Source organism: Oryzias latipes, chromosome 17 (genome assembly GCF_053564925.1).
Source record: "Oryzias latipes strain Hd-rR chromosome 17, Olatipes_Hd-rR_3.1".
NCBI classification, from domain to species: Eukaryota; Metazoa; Chordata; class Actinopteri; order Beloniformes; family Adrianichthyidae; genus Oryzias; species Oryzias latipes.
Genome location: NC_136253.1, coordinates 31,493,525 through 31,517,651, shown reverse-complemented (window position 1 = coordinate 31,517,651; position 24,127 = coordinate 31,493,525). Strand labels below are relative to the sequence as shown.

General features: G+C 39.0%; 1 protein-coding gene across 20 annotated transcripts in view; it reads left to right on the top strand.

Annotated features, from left to right (window-relative positions):
- The window catches only part of adgrl2b.1 (adhesion G protein-coupled receptor L2b, tandem duplicate 1), a 102,909-nt gene that overhangs the window by 10,551 nt on the left and 68,231 nt on the right, over positions 1–24,127 (top strand). For all 20 annotated transcript variants that reach the window (XM_023965755.2, XM_078934006.1, XM_078934004.1 and 17 more), the window contains exon 2: positions 15,806–16,018. In XM_023965755.2, coding sequence (XP_023821523.1) covers positions 15,943–16,018 — 76 coding nt within the window. In that variant the 5' untranslated portion in view covers positions 15,806–15,942. The remainder of the gene's footprint in view (positions 1–15,805; positions 16,019–24,127) is intronic.

The following is a 24,127-nucleotide window of genomic DNA, read 5'->3' as shown; positions in this document are numbered from 1 at the left end:
TGCTCTCTGGTACAGACATCTTCTCAGAATATTATATATTGGTGTTACGAAGTGAAGGAGAACAGTAATAACCCCCCCCCCCCCCCCCCCCAACACAAAATCTTCCGGCGGCAGAGTCACGCACTCAAGAGCGTACGTAGCTTGTAATGGAAATGAATTCAATGGAAATTAATAATTTGAACGCAGTAAATTTGTCGTATTTCTTCGCGAAACGAAACTTCTGTTGTAGAATGAGGATGTGTATGTGTTGCTGAAACCGCGCGCACGTGTGTTAAAAGAGGCAGCGCAAGAGGGAGTGAGAGACAGCGCAGGGAGAGATGGAGAACAGTAATGAAAGGTTTCCCCCAGAAACCCTTGAAGTCTGAACACAGGACTAGCAGAAAAAGTAAATTATCAGCAAAGATGAATGCGTTCAATGTGTTTGTTTTAGTTCCAATCACGCACCATAAAGTGAACTTTCAAAAAAAAAAAAACGTGCGGTGATGCGGTTATCGTCACACCCCCTATTTCTGAGTATTTCTCTGTTAATCATGAGTAGACGAAAAAAAAAAGTCATTTGAAATAGAGCTTATATGTGACGTAGCAAATACGCTGGGCAGACCACAAGCTCCCTGCTTGGAGCGCTCAGCGGCTGGAAGAGAAAGGGGGGTGGGGTTGCTCAGTGCCAACAGTGCCACAACTCAGAGACAAATTTGTACTAAACTATGCTGCTCTGCAGAAACTATGTCCTAGAAAATTACAGTTTTTAAAATTTTTTTGCCAAAAAACCTCAAACATAATTAAAATTTAAAGACCACTGGGAACCTTTTTACAATAGATCAACACATGATCACAGTAGAACTTTGAACATAATAACAGCACACACACAGGGTCTCTTTTTTTAATAAACAAACGTTTCTTCATAGTTGCAACATCTTTGATTTTCCTTTGCACTCTTGTGAAAAGTAAAATCTACCTGACTGATTTTGGTGCAGGATTCCTATAGGGATTGAAGGATTTAAAATTCAGCGCCATTCAAACAAAAGTATATGAAAACGAAACAACTGTGCATCACTTTAGGCTTTATTTGGAAAGGTCAAAGAAAAATAACATAGAAAAATGTGACATGTATTTAATAATTGGGAATAGAAAAAAAAACCTTGTTTCAATAAAGATCTCTCCCCTTTAGCAGAAGATTGTTGACTGGTTTTAGATTTGGTGGGATTACACAAAACTCTAGATGTTTTCTGGAAAAATTCAATAGAAGGGGAAAAAATAAATTATGGCATCTTGTGGATTAAGAAAAAGTACAAATTGCTTGTTTGATTACTGGAGACTCAAAGATTCCAAGAGAAAAGGTAAATGTTGATCAAAGCTCAACAACTCGGATCCTCGTAATTCTACTAGCTGGGTGATAAACTGTGAGACTCAGAACCAAATACATTTGAACTAACATCTGTGTAAACATGCTGCCATGAATATTTTTGCAGGTTTTAAAGATGCCCTTCAGAGAAGACTTTCAAGTGAAAAGCACGCTGTGACTGAGACGCTGAAAAATGAATGAGCGCTAAACGCTCCCCTCACAGGCTGATGGGTTTACCTGCAGAGAAAACCAGTGAATATCTGCTATTGGCTTTTAAACATGGTGGTGGGTCCGTAATAGTATTGGCAGCACTCTCGTGGGAGTCATTAACACTGACAATTACTCCACACAGTGCTGTAATGGCCAAAGTGTATGAGGCATTTTACTTATTTATTTATTTCAGAACCAGCAAGCAACACCCCGTTTTTGCTGTGGTTTTATGAATTAATCAACTTTTTGGATTTAGTTTCGAGCTTTTAACAGTTCCAGACGTTCTCATCAGGAAAAAATCCCACAGACTGAGCTTCTATCGTCCCCTTATTATTCAGAAATGTTTGCCAAGTGTTTTGTTCTTCTGCCCTGCTGCAGTCCTGGCCGGCCCAGATTGTTTTCGCAAATCTTTTTTCTTACTGCACCTTCGAGTAAACTTTCGACTCCCCCACAAACTGAAAATCTCAACAAAATGTGCACAGACCGCGTCCCCGGTGAAAAGGAATTTTAGACAAAAAGAAATTGATGTCATAGAAACATCAATGAAGAAACCATCCAAAAAGGAAATGGGGTTAAGATCTCTTATGGTGCTCAAAAAAGAATCCAAAATTCCTCATTAAAGTTAAAACTCATGTATCAGAGATCGGGACAAAGTGTGAACCCCACCCCCCCAAAATATAAAAAACCTACTTTGTGATTTTTCTGGAGCTTCACACACATGCCGCCAGCTTAAGTCCACAATCAAAGTTTTGTTGATCTTCAACCTCAAAAATAGGCCACTATCTTGAATTTTCAAAAAAAAAAATAAAATGAGTATCAGCTACAAATTGAAACACCTCCTAGGGATTTTTGCCTATCGCCTCCTAACGCTTCTAGCATTATTGGTAAGATACTTAAAAAAAAATGGTTTTCAGTTAGAAGTTGTAGATTTTTAATGGCCTTAGTGTGGCAAGCTCAGAAAAGCTAAGCAAAGCAATATGACATATGCTATGAACATATCAGGAATGTGGGCATGTTTGACAAAAACCTCAGTTGCCAAGGAAATCTGAATGTTTAGTTTTGCCAATTCTTCCAAAAATTACATTGACTTGTTCGCCACCCCCAGGCAACCCAAGCATAAAATGGTTGCTATGGAGATATACCAACAGAAATGTCGCCATTTTGAAAAAAGCTTTTTTTTTCAAGTATTTGTCACATGGCTTTAACTTATTGTGAAATTGTTTGCAACAAATAATTGATCCCAAGTGCTGTTTCAGAACTGTTTGGGTTCATTTTTAATTGTTTTGTCTGTATGTGTCAATCTAAAATACATTACTGAATTGTTGCGTTGTATCTTTATTTATCTAACTACATTCTCATTAACCAACACTAGTTTAAAAATTGATTTTTTTGTGCTTTTAGGACTTCAACATGTGTGTTTTATTTTCTCAGAGTGGGAGTTCATGCTTCCAGAATTTATCAGATTTTCTGCTCGTGTGTAGATTTAACATCAGAAGCAGATCGATGCTCAACAATCATTGAGGTAAAGACGCTGCATTAATACAGACCAGGCTGCGCGCCCACAGAATGCAGTCCGTGTGTCGACTCAGGCCTGCATGAGGAATGTTAAGCAGACCCAAGTTTAGACAAACATTTCAGTAAATTTCTGCCAGGAATGTGATGAAACTAGGAGGACGGATGTATCGGTGTATGTGTGTGTGTGTGTGAGGTAAACCACCATGTTGTCATTGTGACAAATCAGTCGCTGCAGGAAATTGTTGCCATGCAGCTGAAAGAATTCATATAACTTTAAATAGCTTCTAAAATCTTTATGAAAATGTAGAAAGCATGAAATGTAGGCAGGACTGGTGGGAGAGGCAGCTTATCTGAGGGATGTAAAACGTCTGATTTATGGATATGTTCTTGAGATAAAAAAATAGGCTGCCTATATGAGATATGTTACAGCTCAGTGAATGCCTGAAATATGTGGTTTATTACACCAGTGGCAGGTATGAGGAATTTATTACTTATTGATTATTGTGACTTTACTGGGTTCCTCCAAAGAAACTTGATTTATGAGAGTAAGATTTAATTATATCATTACTTGACTATTACAATAAAATAAAGTAAATTAACACTAAGAGAATAAAAAATTGATTATTTTTGAAAGAGTCCTAACAATTTTTTTTTTTGCTCCAATCAGAGATTTTATTAAAGACCTAAACTTCAGAAATTAGGTTTATTTAATTTTTTTTAGGGTTTTAGGTCAAATCCAATTTAATTGTGGTCTTTGAACTTTTCTGTTCTTGGATCACTAGTAAGCATTAATTTATAAAGATTTATTGTTTTAATTACTAGTGTTGTTTTTACACGAATAGAGAAAGATGCTTCTTATTTTAATTTTGTTTCACGGTTTCAGTTTCTTTCCTTTGTGTTTTGGTTCCTTTTGTTCTGTGATGTTTGGAATTTACTTCCTGTCTTATTTTGTAGGGTTTCCTGTTTGGTGTTGTATTCGAGTTTTACTTTTGGTCCCCATCTGTCCTGATTGTGTTCACCTGTGCCCCGTCTTGTCTGTGTGTATTTAAATCTTGTCTTTCCCTTCTTCCTGTGCTGTTCCATAGCTTAATGTCCCCCGTTTCCAGTGTGTTTAGTATTTCGAGTGTTTCGAGTTCGCCTGCTTTCCGCAGTGGTTTGTTTTGTAGTTTTGGGTTTATGTTATTAAAAGCCCTTATTTCCCTGGAACCTTCTGCCCCCTCATCCTCCCTGCCCCTGGGTGCTTCCTTCATTCCCCTGTTCGTAACATTTTGGTTATATTTACCACACTCGCTCGCTGGGTTTCATCAGTTTCAAATATTTAAGGGGCCTATATCATGCAAAATCAACTTCTTGAGCTTTTGAGTTATAATTTTCATACTACAAACAACTCCAAAGCAGTGTTTTGATCCATTCACGCATCTCTAAGTATTCCTCTGAAAACCTGGGCTCTGAGCACCAGCCCCTCCCAATCCAAAAAAACAAGCCGGTTTCACATTGTGACATCACAAAGTGAGGAACCGCCCCTTCCAGGAGGAGTCTGCGCTGCCAGCACCACCCCAGGCTAACACACAATTCTACTTTCTCCACGGAGCTAGTGGTGATCGGCAAAACGCGTTCCTTTATGTGCATGATACGCACATCCAAAGTTCGGATGTTGTTTGTTTTAGTGGGTGAAATGTAGACACGCTGCCAAGGCTGACTCTGGCTTGACGTCATGAAATGGGCGGCACTCACAAGGGAACGAATGGCAGAGCCTCAGAGATCCAGTCGTCTTACTTCCGGTTAGGAAAAGAGCTGCAAAAATAAATTGTATTTAATAAAAAACTTTGTTCTTCAGTGTTCCAAAGGTAATATCATATATAGTTTACTCTGAAAGGGCCAAGAAAAGGACAATATAGGCCCTTTAAGATCCAATCACCTCCCGTCTCGCTTCTAAAAGTTACTATTTTTAAATGTGTAACGTCAAGTTTAAATCAAATTAGTCACAAAAACCAACTGGAATCCTATCAGAATCAGAATGTTGAATGAAATGATGATGCTCCCAAATTGTTTGAAAATGTATAAAAGTCAGGATTAGAAATAAAAATCAGTTCTAAATATAACAAAAAAAAATCGAAAATATGAACATCAGGTGTGGCTGGAGGATAATGACCATAAAATAATGAAGTATTGTACTACTGAATACTAAATGACCTTTCATTGCACTTATATAACCATATAAACATAGTATACTTGTTTAATTGAACTGAATAAATTGGTATTGGATATTGCACATTGCTAAACCTAAAATTGCCCTTGTTTGTAAAGATACATTGTGGTTTTTTTTTAGAGTTCTCAGAGTTCAGTCAAAGTCAAACTGAAATCGATGGATTTGGTAATAATTACTCCCTCTGTAACAGAAAAAGGCCCCTTTCTTTCTCATAGGCCTAATTTCTTTCCCTCGTTCATTCATGGTTCGTGAATTAGGGAAAAGTTTTCGATCAAATAAAAACAACTGTAAAAATCAAAGATTTTATAAAGACTTATGTCAAAGGCTATAAAATTATGGTTGACTTTTCACTGGCTTTTATAGAAAATTATCCAACGGAGGAAATAATTGCCCACTTAGTACACTTGATCTTATAGCCTTTGACTTTCTGTGTGGGAATTTATTAAACATTTACACTGTTTCCATTTTTTTATGTTATGAAGCTAACTGTAAGCATGAAACTGTTTCATACGAAGAGGTTTTCCTCCAGGTGGTCACATTTTTTTATAGCTATAAACTTTCATGTTTTCTTCTTTTTTATTTGGTGCAGAATAAGCTTTAAATTATACCTGGTTTACTCCTCAATGTGCTTCTGAAATGCTGACATGGATTGTTGTTATGCTCGAAAATCTTGTTTTGAGAAAGTTTATCCTTCTTGACTTTTTTGAAACGCAAATACTGACCATAAATCTTTCTTTCCGGATGAAGTTGTAAGTTACCTTACTTTGGTGTAAAAGTGATCTTTAATGGAATGTTTTGCATTTGTTAGACATCGTAATCCCTAAATCCACTTTTAATTTCACACTACCTATTTTTAAAGCAGATGCACACTTTAAATTCTGTTTTAGTTGCCAGTTGCTGTCAGTTTGATAGGCCTTTATATTTAACTTTGATCATCTCTCAAACATACTTTTGACAACAAATGAATCACTTTGATTAAGTGACAAGATCCTTTTTAGATGGGATTACTTATCCCCGGAAGAAAGTAAGTGAATGTAATGAAAAAATGGAGCAGGCCTGCAAATTTTAGCTCCATCTGAATCTTGTCGTGTCAGTAGCTGGGGTGTATTTTGGTACTTGGACCTGTCGTCTCCAGCAGAAATAGCCTCTGATAAAACCCTGGCTAGTCCTCTCCAATATGACAACTCTGTGATCGCTTGCACAAAATGTGTCATTTCCTGTGGAGGAAAAGGGATTCTGCAGAATTCCCTGGCTTTCACCTCAAAACCGAGATCCCTCTGGTCCATGCTGTGTTTCTTGAAACGATGTTTATGGTGCAGCCTTTATGAAAGCTGCACAGGGCTGAGTAATGTTGGAGACTGATTAGACAGCTTTTTCCATGTTTTTCATTAACATTGCAGATGTTATGTATTAACTTAATATGCTCTCTTCTGAGCAACTAATCCAGTCTTAGCGGGGCTGGAGTGCATAAAAATTCAACAACTGGCTTTTTCTCCCACAAGGTGTGAACATCAACATATCACTCGCCGTCGACGTGGTGAAAGTGTTGTGTATCGGTATTCCGCTCATGTGTAGTAGAGATCAGGTGTGGCTGACATTGCCGAGCCAGTTATGGCTGCTTGTAAAAAAATGCCGTTAAACACTGGAAAGACGCAGAGGTGAGAGGAACCAGCGTGGGTGTGTTTGTGGATAAATGCAGGGGAGTGTGAGAATTAGGTATGGAGGAGGTGAGAAGTGAGGCTTTCAGAAAATTTATGAAGAGACTGATTGAAAGGAGAAACCTTTCTTTTCCGTGTCAGAGTCAAGCTGCTCTCTCCTCCTCCGTGCCGACCTTCCTGCTTAACCAACTGCTCTGAGGTCAGGGTTTTCAGTTCAGAGTCAAACTGAAAGAACTTCTGAAAGCAGCCCGAATATCAGGTTTTTTTTTGTAGTGATCTTCCTCTTTGTAGTTTTTTTCTTTCATTTCTTTCTCTATGAATCACTTGTGGGTTTATTTATCTTGTTTGTGTGCAGAATCTGGAAGTGTCAAAACAGTAATCCTTGCCAGCTTTGTGATTAAGATAGTTTAGAGCTGATTGGAAATAAAATCAGGCACAATTCTGATCATGCATTAGCTGTTTAAGTCAGTTATTAAGGAAGGTGCCAAACATGTTCTGTTTCGAGCTTTTCAGACGCCCGTGTTATTTATGAAAGACTAGCGAGCACAATCTGCTTCCTGTGAACTATTTCAAAACCTCATTTTTCCGAGTCTTCTTCTTAGGATAGAAGAAAACATGCAATGGAAGGTGCAGACTGGAGCAAAACATGATGTTGTGTTTTTGCTCCCGATGCTCTGAAATTACACATCAACCCCCCCGAAAATGTTTGTTCAGGATATTGTTTTGCTGGTAATAATAAAGGCAGCCCCGCTCTTAAATCTATTCATGACATTTAGAAGCCCCCCCCCTCACTCGCTCGGCATCAGTAAATCAAAGGCTGCCTCTCACTGTGAATTCAATCTCTCTGCGTTTTGAAATGTTTGTGGGGCCCAACAGGCCGTTCGCAGGTTAACTCTGAAGGAAATTCCTTTTTCTGTTTCCATGCTTTTCATTTGTTTTTATTTATTTATCAAAACTACTAAGTTTGGCAAAAAAAAAATATTTTTGAGTTTCTCACAAAAAATAAAGAAGGATGAAGCTTTAATAGTGACTAGGGCTGCACGATATGAGGAAAACTTGCGATATGCGATATTAGAGATTAATATTGCGATAACGATATAATTTGAGGTATATAAAAAAATAGAAAAATGCCAAAAACATCATTCCCATTTTCATTAGAAACAGTTTAAAATTACACTCCAAATGACCTTCATTGACATAGGTGACAAACATCTAACATAATAGGCCTCCATGTGATTGGTAAACAATGGGAAGGCGTCCATCTGATTGGTCAAAGCATAAAGGGATTTATTTGATTCGTTAAAAGCGTCAAGCTGCCATAGGATTGTTTTAACACATTTTGGGTTTACGATTTATTGCGATATTCGCAGTCTTTTGCGATATGCCTATTGCAGAGCTGGATATTGCGATAACGATAAATTTGCGGTATATTGTGCAGGCCTAATAGTAACTGTTTTTGGAATTATTCATTAATGGGTGGAAAAAGTGATCCGAAACACTGGCTTCGTCCGAAACCCAATCTTTTACACTCTTTTTTTTCAGGCGTCTCTGTCCCCCCACACTGCTCCTTTTGAACACGTTCCCTTTTTATTTTGCTCGACACTAACCTGGTTGTTAAGCTGGGCTCTCCTTTGTTCTCTTCACTCTGTCGGGCTGCTTTGCTTAGCCCTCTCTGTTTCACTGTGTCCATTTGCCCGTTGGCACTGTATCTTATCTCCTGTCTCAATCATTTGGCCAAGAGCAGCACAACACACCAACTGTCATGAGCTTTCAGTAAAAAAAAAACAAAAAGGGTGGCCTTTTTTATTCTATTGACTTTTAACCTAAAAAGATTTTTTAAATTGGTTAAAAAAAAAGTCAGATTGAAAAAAGTTTTTCATCTAGTTTTAGTAATTATAGATAACTATGTGTGGTCTACATCTCACTACTTTACACACCCACACATTACTAATTAGGGATGTCTCAATGCGACTACATGATTGGAAATTGGGTCTGATGACATAGTTTGAGACCCAATCAAAATCGAATATTCAATTCGGATCAGGGTCCAGATATTTATTTGACTCTCAATATTTTGATCAGCGCTATATATTTTTAGCTTTTTCCTGCAGATAAATACTCTAGTAGTTGGCAAATAGTGAACGGATCGCTGCATTTTATTGGTAAAGTGCAGCAGAATACGGGTAGCGACAAGGCGCACAAAAGCAGTATCGTAAAATTAGCAAGATATTCACAGATTTGGACTTTTGGGCTCAATAACTCTTTTAAGAAACATTTAAAACTAACAAATTAACTCAAATAAAGACCTAAGAAGAATTTCGAAGGGGAAAAAAAGATTTTTATTTTTCTATTTTATTTTATTGAGAATTTAACAGTGGGACAGTAGTGTGATGGTTGCCAAGGGACCGTCTGCATTGTGCAACCTCCAGGATCAAGAGAAAACCCCAATAATCTCTCAAAAACAGCTGAAATGGATAAATGTTTACATTGAAATGAGCTATCAGCATATTCATGCTACAACAGCAATTTTGAAAGAAAGTCCTTTTATTGAGAATTTTAATTTAGATATGAATCACATTTGATCAGAACTGCTCTGAAGATCCTAAAGCTACAGTCACAAAGCTTTCTCACGTGACTAATTATCACCTTATTTGACTAGTTAGTAGTTAATTATTTTTTCTAGTTGGTAGTTGCTCTGTCTTTTTTTTGATTGTTTAATCTACTTCACAGAAGTGCTCTCAATAATATGATGGGAAAAAATACAGGATAGTAACATTAGAATTGGGGACAACTTGAATCGGTTAATTTCTGCGTTTGTTCATTTGTTTCACGTGTTGCAAAAGTATTGGATCGGGACATTTCTGACGTTAATTTGAAAGAACTTTTCTTAAGATACATTGATCATATACAGCTACACAGTTTACAGCCTGTTCACAGTAATTGCAGTGTGTCTCATTGGCTAAGTGTTGATGAAGCATACTTGGCGTGCTGCTTTCGGTGTTGATGCATTTCTGTTTCTGGCAGCTAGTGGCAACTCCTCTTCATCACTGGTAGAGCCAAGGAAGTGACATAATGTCGCTGCAGGGGCTGAAAGCGCAGCCCTGACAGGACTGTCATGACAAAAGAGTCCCCCAGAAACGTTGGGTCCACCGAGGATGGGAGGGGAGAAAAAAATGTCTTGAGGCAAAACTCTACTGCTTGTGGTCCACCAACCATTTTCTGGTGTTTGAAATTTCCCCCTCGCATGCGTGGCTTTGTGGTCTAGAGTGTGGGTTGTGGGGGTGGGGTGGGGCAGAAACTTTTGCAAATGAGTGCTTATTCAATGAGGGGAGGACAAAGATCCATCTCCACAGAGCCACGTCTCTATTCCACTTGTAGGTTTTCAGCTTACACTTGGACTTACTTGATATGTATGTATGCACTCTTTAACACTCTCTTCTGGGCGTTGACAATTGAAAATAAATTAACATTCCTTGGCTTTATTTTTGTCTCCTCTAAGCCTGTGGAGAAAACGTGGAGGCGAGCCTAGGAGGTCAGGCCGTACTCACAGCCTGTCAATCCTCCCCAGTGACCTCACCACCCCGCCACCCCCTCCATTCTTCTCCGTCTTTGCACCCCCATCTCACATCCATTTGGGCCCTCCCGTCTTAGAAACCCCAAAACTCGCCTCCTTTCCTCGCTCTTTCTTTCACTGGACGCCTCTCGTGTTTGAGTGAGGCAGACACAAGCTTTGTCAAAAGACCCTCGCATTCATTTGGCCGTCTGTTGCACACAGCCCTGTATTTCATATTAAGATATGTGTGCCGTCTCCTTCTGTCCATTAATTTTAATTATGCTTTAATTGCTGGCTGTCCTTTTAAATGCATGCTTATTATTTCTATCACCCTCCTGTGAAAAATTTGCTGTGGACTGTGATTTTCTCCATTAACCTAACTGATGATAGATCTCTGAGCTTGGGTTTCCACTATGTCTGCATGGGAGACGAAAGAAAAACAGATGTCATAGATGTTTGTGAATCATTTTTCATTTCTCTGCTTGTTTCCAAAGGGATATATAGTCAATGAAGAGAAATCCATTGGGAATAAACTGTATCGTCATAATTTTTGTAAGAAAATGAACTCAGATGAAAATGAATTGCTTTTATCAGTAATCCTCTGGTGTACATTTCTTGCATGAGCACATCAGATACTCATTCGGTATAAGGAGATTCAATTTTTGATTTTTTTCTTTTTTACTTGTCTGTGTCACAACTGTCCTTATGGGTGGATACGGGCTGCTTATGGGCTAAAAATAGGCAAACCAGTACAGGTTTGCCACAGGAAATATCAAAGTTGAAGACCGTTTGGTGAGCCTGTAGAACTAAAATGGTCATGTGCCATTTTACAGTGGTGGACAAAATTGTTGGTACCCCTCAGTTAAAGAAAGAAAGTCCACAATGCTCACTGAAATGACTTGAAACGTTCAAAAGTAACAATAAATTAAAATGTATTGAAAATTAAATAATCAAAATCAGCCATTACTTTTTAGTTGTTGATTAACAGAAGTATTTAAAAAAAAATGAAATAGGGCTGGACAAAAAAGATGGTACTCTATTTCCAAAAAAGACTGAGAAGTAATTGTCCAGGGGTCATGATGAACTCAGGTATGTCCTTTAATCGACATCACAGCTGTTTTCAAACCCATAATCAGTCAGTCTGCCTATTTAAAGGGAGACAAGTAGTCACGTTGCTGTTTTGTGAAAAGGTGTGTACCACACTGACCATGGACAACAAAAAGCAAAGGAGAGAATTGTCCCTGGACATTAGAAACAAAATTATAAACAAACATCGTAAAGGTAAAGGCTATGAAACCATCTCTGAGCAGCTTGATGTTCCTGTGATGACAGTGGCACATATTATTCAGAAGTTTAAGACCCGCAGGACAGTAGCCAACCTCCCTGTACGTGGCCGGAAGAGGAAAATTGATGACAAATTGAGGAGACGGATAGTTGGAACTGTATCCAAAGAGCCCAGAACAACCTCCAAAGACATTAAGGGCAACTCCTAGATCAAGGTACATCAGTGTCAGATCGCACCATTCCTCAATGTTTGACCCAGAGTGGACTTCATGGGAGACGACCTAGGAGGACACCACTGTTGAAAGGAAATCATAAAAAAGCCAGACTGGAATTTGCAAAAATGCATGTTGACAAGCCACAAAGTTTCTGGGTAAATGTCCTTTGGACAGATGAGACAAAACTGGAGCTTTTTGGTAAGCCACATCAACTATATGTTCGAAGACTCAAAAATGAAGCATACAACGAAAATAACACTGTCCCTCCTGTGAAACATGGAGGAGGCTCAGTTCTGTTTTGGGGGTGCTTTGCTGCATCTGGCACAGGGTGTCTTGAAGTTGTGCAAGGTCAAATGAAATCTCCAGATTATCAAGGCATTCTGGATAGAAATGTGCTGCCTAGTGTCAGAAAGCTTGGTCTCAGTCGCAGGTCATGGGTCTTCCAGCAGGACAACGATCCAAAACACACAGCCAAAAAACCCCCAGAATGGCTAAGAGAAAAGCACTGGACTATTCTGAAATGGCCTTCTATGAGCCCAGATCTGAATCCCATTGAACATCTGTGGAAGGAGCTGAAACATGCCAGTTGGACAAGACATCCGTCAAACCTGAGACAACTGGAGCCGTTTGCTCATGAGGAGTGGGCCAAAATACCTGTGGACAGGTGCAGAAGGCTCATTGACAAATACAGAAACCATTTAATTGCAGTGATTGTCTCAAAAGGTAGTGCAACAAAATATTCAGTTATGGGTACCATAATTTTTGTCCAACCCTATTTCATTAGGTTTTTTTTATATATAATTCTATTAATCAAAAACTCAAAAGTAATGGCTAATTTGGATTATTTAATTTTCAATAAATTTTAATTTATTGTTACTTTTGAACGTTTCAAGTCATTTCAGTGAGCATTGTGGACTTTCTTTCCTTAACTGAGGTGCGCCAACAATTTTGTCCACCACTGTAGTTCTACGGGCATGCTGCAGACGACAGGTCGTAGTGAACACATAAGGATAAATAAGGGGGAAATAGAAGAGATTTTTCATTTTTTTCAGCGGATTGCTTAAGCAGCCCATTAGTGCTGTTCAAGTAATAAGTGCGCACTCCTTGCACGCAGCCTGACTGTTAGAATTCAGGAAGTTCGACAACCAGAGACTAGTTTGGGTGGACGTTCTACAGGCACTTAGGTATCACCTTAACACCCCATGCGTGCAGCCTTTGCATGCGATTAAGAGCCAGGTCTTGGACCTTACTAACTACTACAGTGTGGCATTAAGGGCATAAGTCCCATACCCATATGTCATGAGTGCGTGCAACTAACGTTACCCTTCTAAGTACTTTACGATACAAATACTGCATTACGCTGTATGCTGCATTTTCATAAAGTCCTCTGAGTTGACCACACAAGCCTCAGGGGGAACTGCAAAACACACCTGTGCTTCACTTAAAATTCCTTCACCCATGCACACACACATACACACTGATGGCTGCTCTGTTGCCTAACATTAGCACCAACCTGTAACCACCTGGAGCAATGTGGGGTTCAGTGTCTTGCCCAAGGACACTTTGACACTTTGGTGGGCAGGGTGGAAAACCAGCTTTGCGATCTTCCTATTAGAGGTTGACCGCTCTGCCTCTGCAGAGTTCTGATATAACCTTTTGCTCGATTTTTTTGTTATTTTCTTATTAATGACTAGAGTGAGACGTTAAGGCACCGTGAGACGATAGGTGCCTGTAACTTACATTATCCTTACAAAAATTTCACGATACGCTTACCATGACGATGGTACGTTCCATCTTCACAACATTCCTTAAAATGGCCTGCTCCATCAGACCCATCTCTTAAGAAAAAGCTGCTCCCGCCTACAACCCTCCAAAAAGTCTCAGCCCCTGTATGTTTCCACCCCTCCAAACGCATGCATGTGACTAAGGCATTAATATGACTATTGTTGTGTTGCAACTGTTGGCTCAGTAACAAATGATTCTCTGGCTTAGAAAAGGCAGAGAATTCCTCTGCTGAAAATTGAAGGGGTTAAAAATGCCTCACTTACCTCATGAAATCATTTTCTGCCTGGGAACGTTGTAGCCCCCCCATCCCCTGGTGTGAAATGATGATGCATCTTGTGCTTGTGTAAGCCAGTGCCAGTGCAAAGCATCTTCATGCTAATCGGCTAATCCTTTTATCTCAAGTCTGGACCAATGCAGTGAAATCCTAACAAAACAGGGTTTTTTAGGAAGATCCCCATGGCTGTGTCCACCAGCTTAGAGGAGGAAGGAGGCATGATCATGAGAGGGAACCCCGGGGTGGCAAGGGCAAGACTTCATCCACAGGGCCGGGCAGGCTCTCGCCCCCTGCCGTCTGGAGGGGCTGAGTGGCTCAGCAGGTCCCACCATTTAGAAGGGCAGGGGCACATCCCCCCCAACAGTTTCCAATCTCGTCCTCTCGTCCACCAATATGGTTACCCTTTGCCCCCCTAAGGCTTCATATTTGGGCCTTGATAAATGGCTGCGGAAGAAGTCCTGCGTGTCTCTGGAGGCTTGACTCTCTCCGATATTGAACCGGCGGCGGTGCTGTTGGAATACTGAGGAGTCAGACTGGCCTCGGCAGAAAAGCAAGATTTCCCATGCAGGAGAGAAAGAGCGCTCCGCTCTTATCTGATCTACTTTGGCGCCACTGTCAGATAAACAATTTCAAGACAAATAAAAGCCCAATTATTATAAAGCCACCCAAGTTTAGGTGATGAATTATCAGTAAGCCGTGTGCTTGTTTCCTTGGCACAGACTTGGCTGCACAGTTTCTTTCTCAGAGAGACTTCAAATTCAAATAAATACTCCCAGGTTTTGGCAGGCGGGATCTCGTAGGTTATTATTCCGCCTCTGGTCACATATAAAATGAATTTATTGGCAACTTGAATAATTGCTCAGTTTGCTAACATGAAGGTTTGCCGTGTTTCCCGGGATTTGATGTGGCCAGAAATATCCAAGTTTATTAGTGCCGACTGGTCTGCCACTCAAATTTAGGTTCATTATAAAATAATCAGGGTGTTTGATGGGTGACGCTGTAGGAGCAGCGCTCAGCAACAGGAAACATTCGGTTTCCTCTGCACAGGTGAATGATGTTGTGTGCATTGGGATGCTGGGCTTTGGCCACGGGAGAATAAACACGATACTTGGGTTTTTGTGGGTGTTTGGATGTTGTCTCTCTAGTGTATTGACATCAAAAAGTCGCACCTTACTTTTGTGTGCCACTTGCATATTGTGTGTGTATGTGAGCGGTCTTCCATGTATGACACACATCCCTCCAGTGTTTGACTTTGGTAAGCGGCTTATCTGCCTGGTGTGGGAGTCTGTTTCAGGCTCTAACCTTTTGCTGCTTTTGCAGACAAAGGACTATTTTTTTGCCGCCCCTTGATAAGGAAAGAGACAAAAGTAGCTCTCAAAGCCGCCGTGTCTCTAATGGCGTCCTGTGTGAGCGTGTTGCCGCAGTGACAAGCCTTCTCCCATGGGGATGTGGGAGTAAATGGGGAAGGTGGAACATAGAGGTGTGAGAGAATGAAACAGTGTCAACATTTAGTCGTAACACGTTGTAGAGTGCTAAAGAAGTGCAAAAGCACCAAGCTTGTGAGTGTATTATTTTTATGTGGGTGCCTTAATAAACATGCAAAAACGAAAGTTCAGTTTTTTTGGGCCAAATGTTGAGGTTAAATTACATTTTTTAAAATCAAAGATTCCATTTGTTGGACATAGTGTCATAAGCAGCTCAAAGATGAACCTTTAACTTAAAAAAAGACAATAAATTCCTTTTTTTGTTTTGTTTTTTAGGTGAAAGATGAGAAGCTGTGCTCCTTCCGACCTCAGCAATCACTGAAGTTGTACAAGTTATCTAACAATCCACCACGAAGGGTTGAATCCCCGCTGCGAGCCATCAGGCCTCTGGAAAGTTTGCATACAACAGCACAATGGCTTCTGCACAGTGGAGGGGTCCAGTGTTTGGCTGCCTCCTGTTCCTTCTCCTTTGCTTTCAGTGTTCACAAGGTAAGTTGCCATGGATTCCTCTTGCAAATATCTCCCCAGAATGTGCTGGATTCATGAACGTACTATGTTGTGGTTACTTTCGAAATGTCAGAGACTCACACGCACTAACGAAAACCAGATTTTCTTCTGTGTTTTACCCTTGAACTTCAAAAAGGTGTTTCAAATTCTTTTTAAAAAACTCAAGTCCGAGTGTCACAGCGACTTTGGGCAGTGAAACACAATTTAAAGTCCGACTCGTGACTTTATTTGAAAAAAAAAAAAAAATTGGCACAGCCTTGATTTGCATTTCAAACAAATTGTTCTGACGGTCAGCGTACTTGAAACCATCAAAAGCAACAGTGAAGGATGTAAAAATTCTCCTGCTCGGTTATAAAAAGTTTGGAATGACCTGTTTTCCTCCAAGTCTGATTGGTGCACTCAGCTCTAAGTGAGTCTTGTGACAAAACGCTGTCAGTTAAATGTCAAGTAAAGCCTCTGATGTTAGTGTCTCCACTGATAATGATCATTTTCCTTTTTTTTTCTCATTTTACCGCCAAACACAGTAAACTAGTGTCACGCCTGTGTGTGAAGCATTTGTTACAGTTAAAGAAGTAAAAAACTTTATTCAATTCTACTTGGATTTGACTTTTCCCCCCACTTTTTCTAAATAATTGAAATCATTTATTACATTTCTTTGTCTCAGGCCTCTCTGGGTTGCACACTTTATACGTAAAGGCAGATTTCTGTGTGACACGTAACTCCTGCAGTATTTCTTTTTTCTTTCTTTCTCCAAGATTCACAGATTTAGATAATGAGGAAGATAGATTTCTTTTGCCTCAAAAGTAGATCTCTGATTTGGTCTGGCTCAAAAACTGAGTTGAATCGTGTAATTTCTAAAGGAGGAATCCTGCTTTGGTATGCAGAAAGTGCAAGTTTTGGGTTTCAGTTGATGTGAGGGCTCTCAGGCTCAAGAATGCATATTTGCCGATCCGTCAATGAAAAGGGCGCATGTGTGTGTGGGTCCATCTGAAAACAATATCTGATTCTATCCACATGCCACTCACCTTCAGCCTGTCCAGCCCTGAGGGCCTGCCTCTCGGTACTTGTGATCTACTTTCCATTACTTCCTGCAATGCAAACTCCACTTAATAATTAACTCCTGTCCCTCAACAGGAGAGGGTATAATTGGGTTATGATTTTTCCCCAAAACACTCCTCTGGCTTTGAAATACTCGCTGACCTACCTGAAAAGATCACTGTGGGAAAAAGAAATGCTTTGTTTTGATAAAAGAGCTTATTCTAATAGAACCCAATATTCTAGGTAATTGCAGGATGAAGATGGGTCAACATCTTGATTCCTTTTTATATCTTTCAGGTTATAAAGTCACCCCTGTTAAATAAACTAAAATATTTAGCGAGGGGGCATCAGTGGGACTTGTCCTTTAAATATCACATTCTGTGAACACTTTTGCAACCAGAGAGGACTTAAAGTCTCACATTTGCGGTTGTAAAAAATGGAAAAGCTTCAAGTTTTTATGTCACACATGCAACCTTTTGCCCACCGATTTCCTCTGCTACAACGTTTTTATGCATAATAAATGGCAGGGCCTTTGCAGGTCCTTTACTTGATGCCCCTTTTTTTGTCTTCAGATGTTTTCCAGAATCTAAATTTAAAAATAAAAGACCCCTGCTACTGTAGGGTTTTGAATTTGCTTTGCAAATATTTGTTGGCATTAGCTCTTCTCATAAAACTGTGAAGGTGTTTTTTTTTATTTTATTTTACTAGCAGCAAAACATTCATTAAAGCCATCCACCAGCAGACTTCTTTCCCTAAAATGCACATTCGGATAGTCATTTGTAAATGTCTGCGGCGAGAATACATTAAGGCTTTCTTCCATTGCCTTTTCCATTAATGTTGCAATGGCTCAGGTGAAGCTGCACAACAGTCAGTCTGTTAATCCTTGCTGAAGGTATTTTGTTCTCCAAAAGAGCCTTTGATTTGCTTTTATCACACATTTAAGACCAATTTTTAGGGGAAAAGTGGGTTTGTAGAACTTTTGCTGTCTTTTTTCCCTAATTAGATAATAAAAATTGCCGCCTGAGCACATCTTATAAGCTACTCCGGCTTTGTGGGTATCCATTATTTGAATCATTAAAATACTTGACAGCTGCTTAAAGAAAGCTTTAGCTGCTTATTTGTAGAGGATAAGTGGAATCACAAAGCAGAAACACTTATGATTTGCAAATAAAAATTTAATATTTCAGTAGTTTATCAAAGACCAAATGTAGAATTTGTAAACTTAATTAATTAGGTTAAAAATACAACATCTGACACAAAGTTTTAGTGTTGATAATTCCAAACAAATGTGGTAAAAACTAAATCTTTCCTGATATTTTTACTAGAGGACAGACCATTAACGATACTTTTACCATTTTACTACTTTGGGAGCCACTCAACCGAACCTTACTGCCGAAAAGTTTGCAGAAAACCAGAAAGGATTATTCCAAAAAAAAAACAATCTTGTGAAATACTAACACAAAAACAACAGTTTTCAAAGAATGAAACAAATTTTAGCATAAAAAGAAACTGATTTTCATTTAAATTGGCCAACAAATTTAACATTTTAGTGCTTCAGAACAGCAAAACAACAGAACATCTGGTAGGAAACTGAAGCCGCAATGACCTCTTAAAAACACAATTTAAACACAAGTATTGTTCAGTCCCATATTTATGAGCTCGTAAAAAACACAGTAGGATCTCAATAATCTGATGCTTTTATTTGTTTAAACAGTTTGTTAAATTCTGTGGTATGATTAGAGAAACCTTTACAACCTGACGCAGAAGTCCTACAAAATTCTTTCTTTTAAGAGATTATCGAAAATCTTACTTTATGCACACATCCAGCTCTTTAAAATTATTTCTTTGGGGAGTAATGCTCTTTGAAATTACACAAAACATTTGGTTGCACGAGTCTGAGTACATATTGTCTGTATTTTGGTATATATGTTGTATTGATTTTATTGGTGATTGTCTGTATCTGCTGTGTGTTCCACCGGTAAAGGAAGAAAAATGTAATTAAAAAAGATTTGATTGGAAAAACTAAGTAGACACATAAAAACATCAGCTGACAAACAAGAAAGTAATTATTTTGCTTTAAAAAATACAGATATTCTTTATAGCTTATCATTAATGAGGAGAATTCTGTGCAAAGATGGCATTCAGAAAAATGTAAGTCTTTAACTGCCCATTATCCATACATTTATGGTAATATTGTATCCACTGACAGCTTAAAAAGGGCATTGCCTGGCAGGTTTAATTCTCATCTCATAGCTTGAGTCTTTCCGCTCAGCTGTGCGAAGCTTTACAACTTAGCGTTCATCTGAACTGTTAACCATCTGTTTCAGAACTTCACTGGTGCATTAAACTCAGAAAAACCTCCAGTAAACACCCCTTTGTACACACAGGCACAGTTAGCATCTTTGTGGTGAGCGTAGTGGTGCACTTTTTTTTCCATGGGAGAGTGAGCTGGAATAACACATATTGTGCAAATATTTATGAATAAAAGTACTTCAGTATAGAAATAAAGACACAAAAACAGGATAAAAGGTAAGGACACATATTTTGGTTCCCCTCGTTTGATAACAATTTTTGATTTTTGTTAAAGTGAGAAATTAGGTGATGTCACTTGACTAGTTGTTTTCTAAAAAAGTTCATTTAAAAACTATAATATTTGATTTTTAATCATTACCATCCTGGCTGGAAATGGCATCACCAGACCCCATTCTTCTCAAAACAAGAAAATGTGTGAGACAATTGTTGAAATGCACCGCAAAAACCCAGGATTGAAGCTTGTGTGAAAACAAAACCAACAGCTGTTTAATCCATCAACACTGTTTTTTTACATATGCAAAGGTTGTACCCACTTTCTCTTATGTATCCTCTTTTATTGAAAACAAATGTATTCAATACTTTTTCACCGTTTGGGCTGTCTACAGTAAATAGATTCCACTGGTACATAAATATTTTCTTAAATGTACCTATTTTTATTGTATTTTATGATTTTTTGCAAAATTGTGTGTAAACAGGGACATTTGACATTCATTGCATATTTCTGTTCTATAACAGTCAGACTGCAAGTTTCACGAAGGCAACTTTAGACCAGCTTATTTACCTATTTTCAGAACACCAGCATGCAGAGAAAACAAACACCTTGCTTTTACATTAGGTCAATACAAGCAATCTTTAACCCCTTGCTCCCTCAGCTTATTTATAAATAATGTTTTTCATTTTTTTCTTCAAAATAGGTAATATTAAATCAAGTGGCTTAATTGGTATGTTACGAATTAGTAACATGGGGTGTGATGGGGTTAAATAATCTTGTCAATCTTTTTTACCGGTTTATTAAAAGACCCATTATAGTTTCAAGGAAAATACAAAACAACAAGAATACTAAGAACTTCAGTCTCAAACAGTTGCCCTTGATGCAAAATCTGGTCTAAGAAAAACAAATATAAAAACCTTTATTTCATCTAAAGATTTAAACCGTTTAGCATTGAAGTAAACAAAAAATGATGCTCTTTCAAATACAAGAGTGGAGTGGCTGCATCTTAAGAGGAACACAGTTGTGTTCCCTTGAGGCTTGTACGGCCACCTCATGGGATGTCATGCCACACACTGATACTTAAGCGCCCGTGGGATGCTCACGCAAACTACTCTTGAATGTCTGATTTCCTCATTTCTAACAGGTCAAGCTGCAATCAAGGAGCGCATAATTATGAATTGAACAGGCTAATGGGTTTCTTGTGGAGTGTGCATGGTGTGGGGTGTTTAAAAAAGTAAAAAATCCTTTCGATACATCTGCGTCTCACCTACTTCCCCCTTTGATGTTGTATAAGTATTTACTGTTACCTGCAGCATGCCCGTATAGGTAAAAAATGTGTATGAACAGTTTCACCCTATGGGTTCACCGAGCAGTCTATGATATTTTGTGCGGGACACCTACGCACCCCGTGCAGGTTTGCCCATTTTTTTGCCCGCAGACAGGTTTGTACCCCCCCCATGGTGGCAGTTTTTACTTAGGCTTTAGGCTTTTAACATCAAGACCCAATCTAAAACTTTCATTTCATTTTAGATCTTTTTGAAAGACTTTTTGGCAATATCTGGTCAAGCAAGCAAATCCTCCAAATAAGAGCAGAATTAAGCGTTAAATCATGCATGTTGCTTTCACAAAGACCTAAAAAAGGAAAAAAGATGTCCTTAACACCTCATTAAACATTATATCTTGTCAGCTAAAGTATAAGTTTACTGTAAGAAATGACAGAGGTTCAGATAAAAGGACACTGTGTTATCAAATATTTGGACTCTGTCAAGATAAAACAGACAGTCAATGTTTTTTTTTTTTTTGTTCTTTTCGTGCCCCTCCAGTTTGGTATCATCTGTGTTTTTTAGCAGCTTAGTGCTTAACTCATTTGACTCCTTTGAGCTGTTGGTGCCTGTAGAAATGTGAGCAAAGACATTTGTTCTTTTTCCCTCCGTGCAATTTGCAGACCATGCATGTTAGATGAGTCATGTCTTGTCCTTCCAACTCGCACTAAAAATGGATCCAACTGTTCTCAAAATGATGACAAATTTAATTAGAAATATTTTAACGGGTTTTGATTTCCATCTCTTTTTTTAAATGTTTAATGTCAATCTTTTGAATGTTTAAAGTTTAGCTTCTAAACTTCTCATATATCTCATGCTCTTTTTAGATTTTTTTTTAACTCCATTTCTCCCTCAGCCTTGTGCTGCTGCAGAACAGACACATGAAATGATGCTTCTGCCAGAGCAAAGTAGGTCATGTGGGTATCCGATTTGTCGTAGATCTTTCAGACTACTTTGCCGCATCGTCTAACGACATAAAAGACGACATCCAGAATCAAAAGTGGCAACGGCAAAGATGGAGGAAGTGCACGGCTACATGTCTTCAGTGGATGAATGAGGACTGTTATGTGGCTCATTAAACTGAAGAAAGACATATTAATGTTGCACAGTCGGTGTCAACACATTTTTTTTTTTTAGGTTTCGGGCCTAATGTTGCACAAAAGTCCTGTGAAAACTGTGTCTGTGGAGGTGGACATTAGAGACATGCTTGTGTGGTTCCGGCGGAAGCATTTCAGAACTATGGGGGAGAAAAACAATCTGCATTCTTTGATAAAAAAAATTCCAGAGGAAAATGTTTGGCTGGAACCCTGAAAAGACATGATTTCAAACTCCTGGCACTTTGGATAACACACTGTACACCTCTCGCTGGGCTGGATTGTGTTAATGGTGAAAGATTCCTCTGTTGAACCCACCAGCTCGCTTGTGTTTCTCCCCAAAAGGTTACAAAGGTTAACGCTACGTCTCTGCACAACATTTGTCTCAAGCAGTGCCATACAGTGCGCTGACGGAGAGCCCTCCCTCGTGCCACGCTGGTATTTCTAGTCTGAGGGTTGACAGAAGAGGGGGAGGCTTTTGTGCTCCAACTCCTCTCTGGCCCAGGGCCATACATATCCAGTCTGTCATCCATTGATATGCTTGGCTTGCCATTTTATAATTCATATTGAATGTTGCGGGTCCATGGTAGGGCGATCATGAATTATCTGCTAAACCGTGGGAGATTCACAGATGACTGGTCAATCTGTGTGGTGAGAACAAGCATAGAGGAATAAAAAAAAAAAAAGAGGGGATACATCAGTCTTTTATTGAAATTGTGCCCAATTGGAAGCATTTCAAAAAAATAAGGCAGGGGTTCATCATCCCAATTGAATGGACTCTCCATCAAAGGAGAAGTTACATGGAGACAGAACATTTTTCTCGTTTTCTCCTTTTTTTCCCTCTTTAATCTGCCAATTCAATATTGTCAGGAATTTTTCCCAACTCCTCCTGCAGCGGCTGCTTTCGCATGTCTGCACAGTGTGCGAAATGTGTGTCTGTGTGAGGCTGCCCTGTTTTAATAACAGCCTGGAAAGTTTTGAATCATAAGAGAACATGAAACAGAAATGAGCCAGACCCACATGAATCTCCAGGATCAGGATTTCACTCAGAGGAAATGAAATACAATATCACCCTCGATGGGGTCATCTTAGATTTACTCCAATAGAAATTTCCTGAGTGCCTTTTTGGAAAAGCAGAAGCAGGGAGGAATCTTTCCATCCTGTACTTTAGGTGGGACTCTTTCCCCTTTGGAAGTCTCCTGCACTATTGTGTGTTTTGGAGCTGATTGCACAGTCTCAGTTACACGGCAAATTGATGAACGAGGTCTTAATTTAATGGGCACACACTGCAGTTGTCCTTAATTTTATTTGCCAAACATGCATTAAATCCTTATTTCTTGAAGCATCTCAAGTCACAGGGCTTACCTTTTTTTTTTCAGGCGTCCTAATTTTATTAAAACCTAATTCCGGTTTCCAAGCAGGGAAAAAGCTGGACTCCAATTCAAAAACTTTTTGGACTGTCTGTTAAAGGCGCTGTTTCACAAGGGGGGGCTTCAGCTGTCATAACAAAGCATTGCATTTAATCTCGAAAGGAAGCAGAGATGTTTGAAACAGAAATCAAGGCCTTGCTGTGAAAGGTGCAGATTCCTTCTGCCTTTCATTGTGTTTTGGGAGGTGTTTGCCAACTCTGGAGCACAGCTAACTACTGAAGCAACAAGAACCTGTCGCACGTTTCGCATGTTTTAACGTTAGCGGGAGTTTAAAAAGGCCCGGAGGCATGTCAGAACTAATTCATTTGAACTGAAGGAACAATAACACAACAAACAAGCAAAACCAAAAGCTAGAAAAGTATAGAACATTTTTGTGTTTAGGCAATGATCGCTGTTATACCTGCAGCCTATTTTTAAAGCACAACATCTGTCTTTTTCTTTGATCCTGACATATATTTGAAGTAGTAATTTTTCAATGAGATCAGGCATGGAAGGAGTGCGTTGAAGAACAGAAATGTCATTTTGACAAAAGACATTTTCAAAATAAAAATGATTAGAAGAGGGAGAATGTAGTTCAACTGTTTTGTGTTTCCTGCTCATTCAGATATGTCATTACAGGTAAGATCTCTGATTTTTTGTTTTGTTTTATGACTAAGGTTGTGACTTGCTCTGCAAATTGTAGA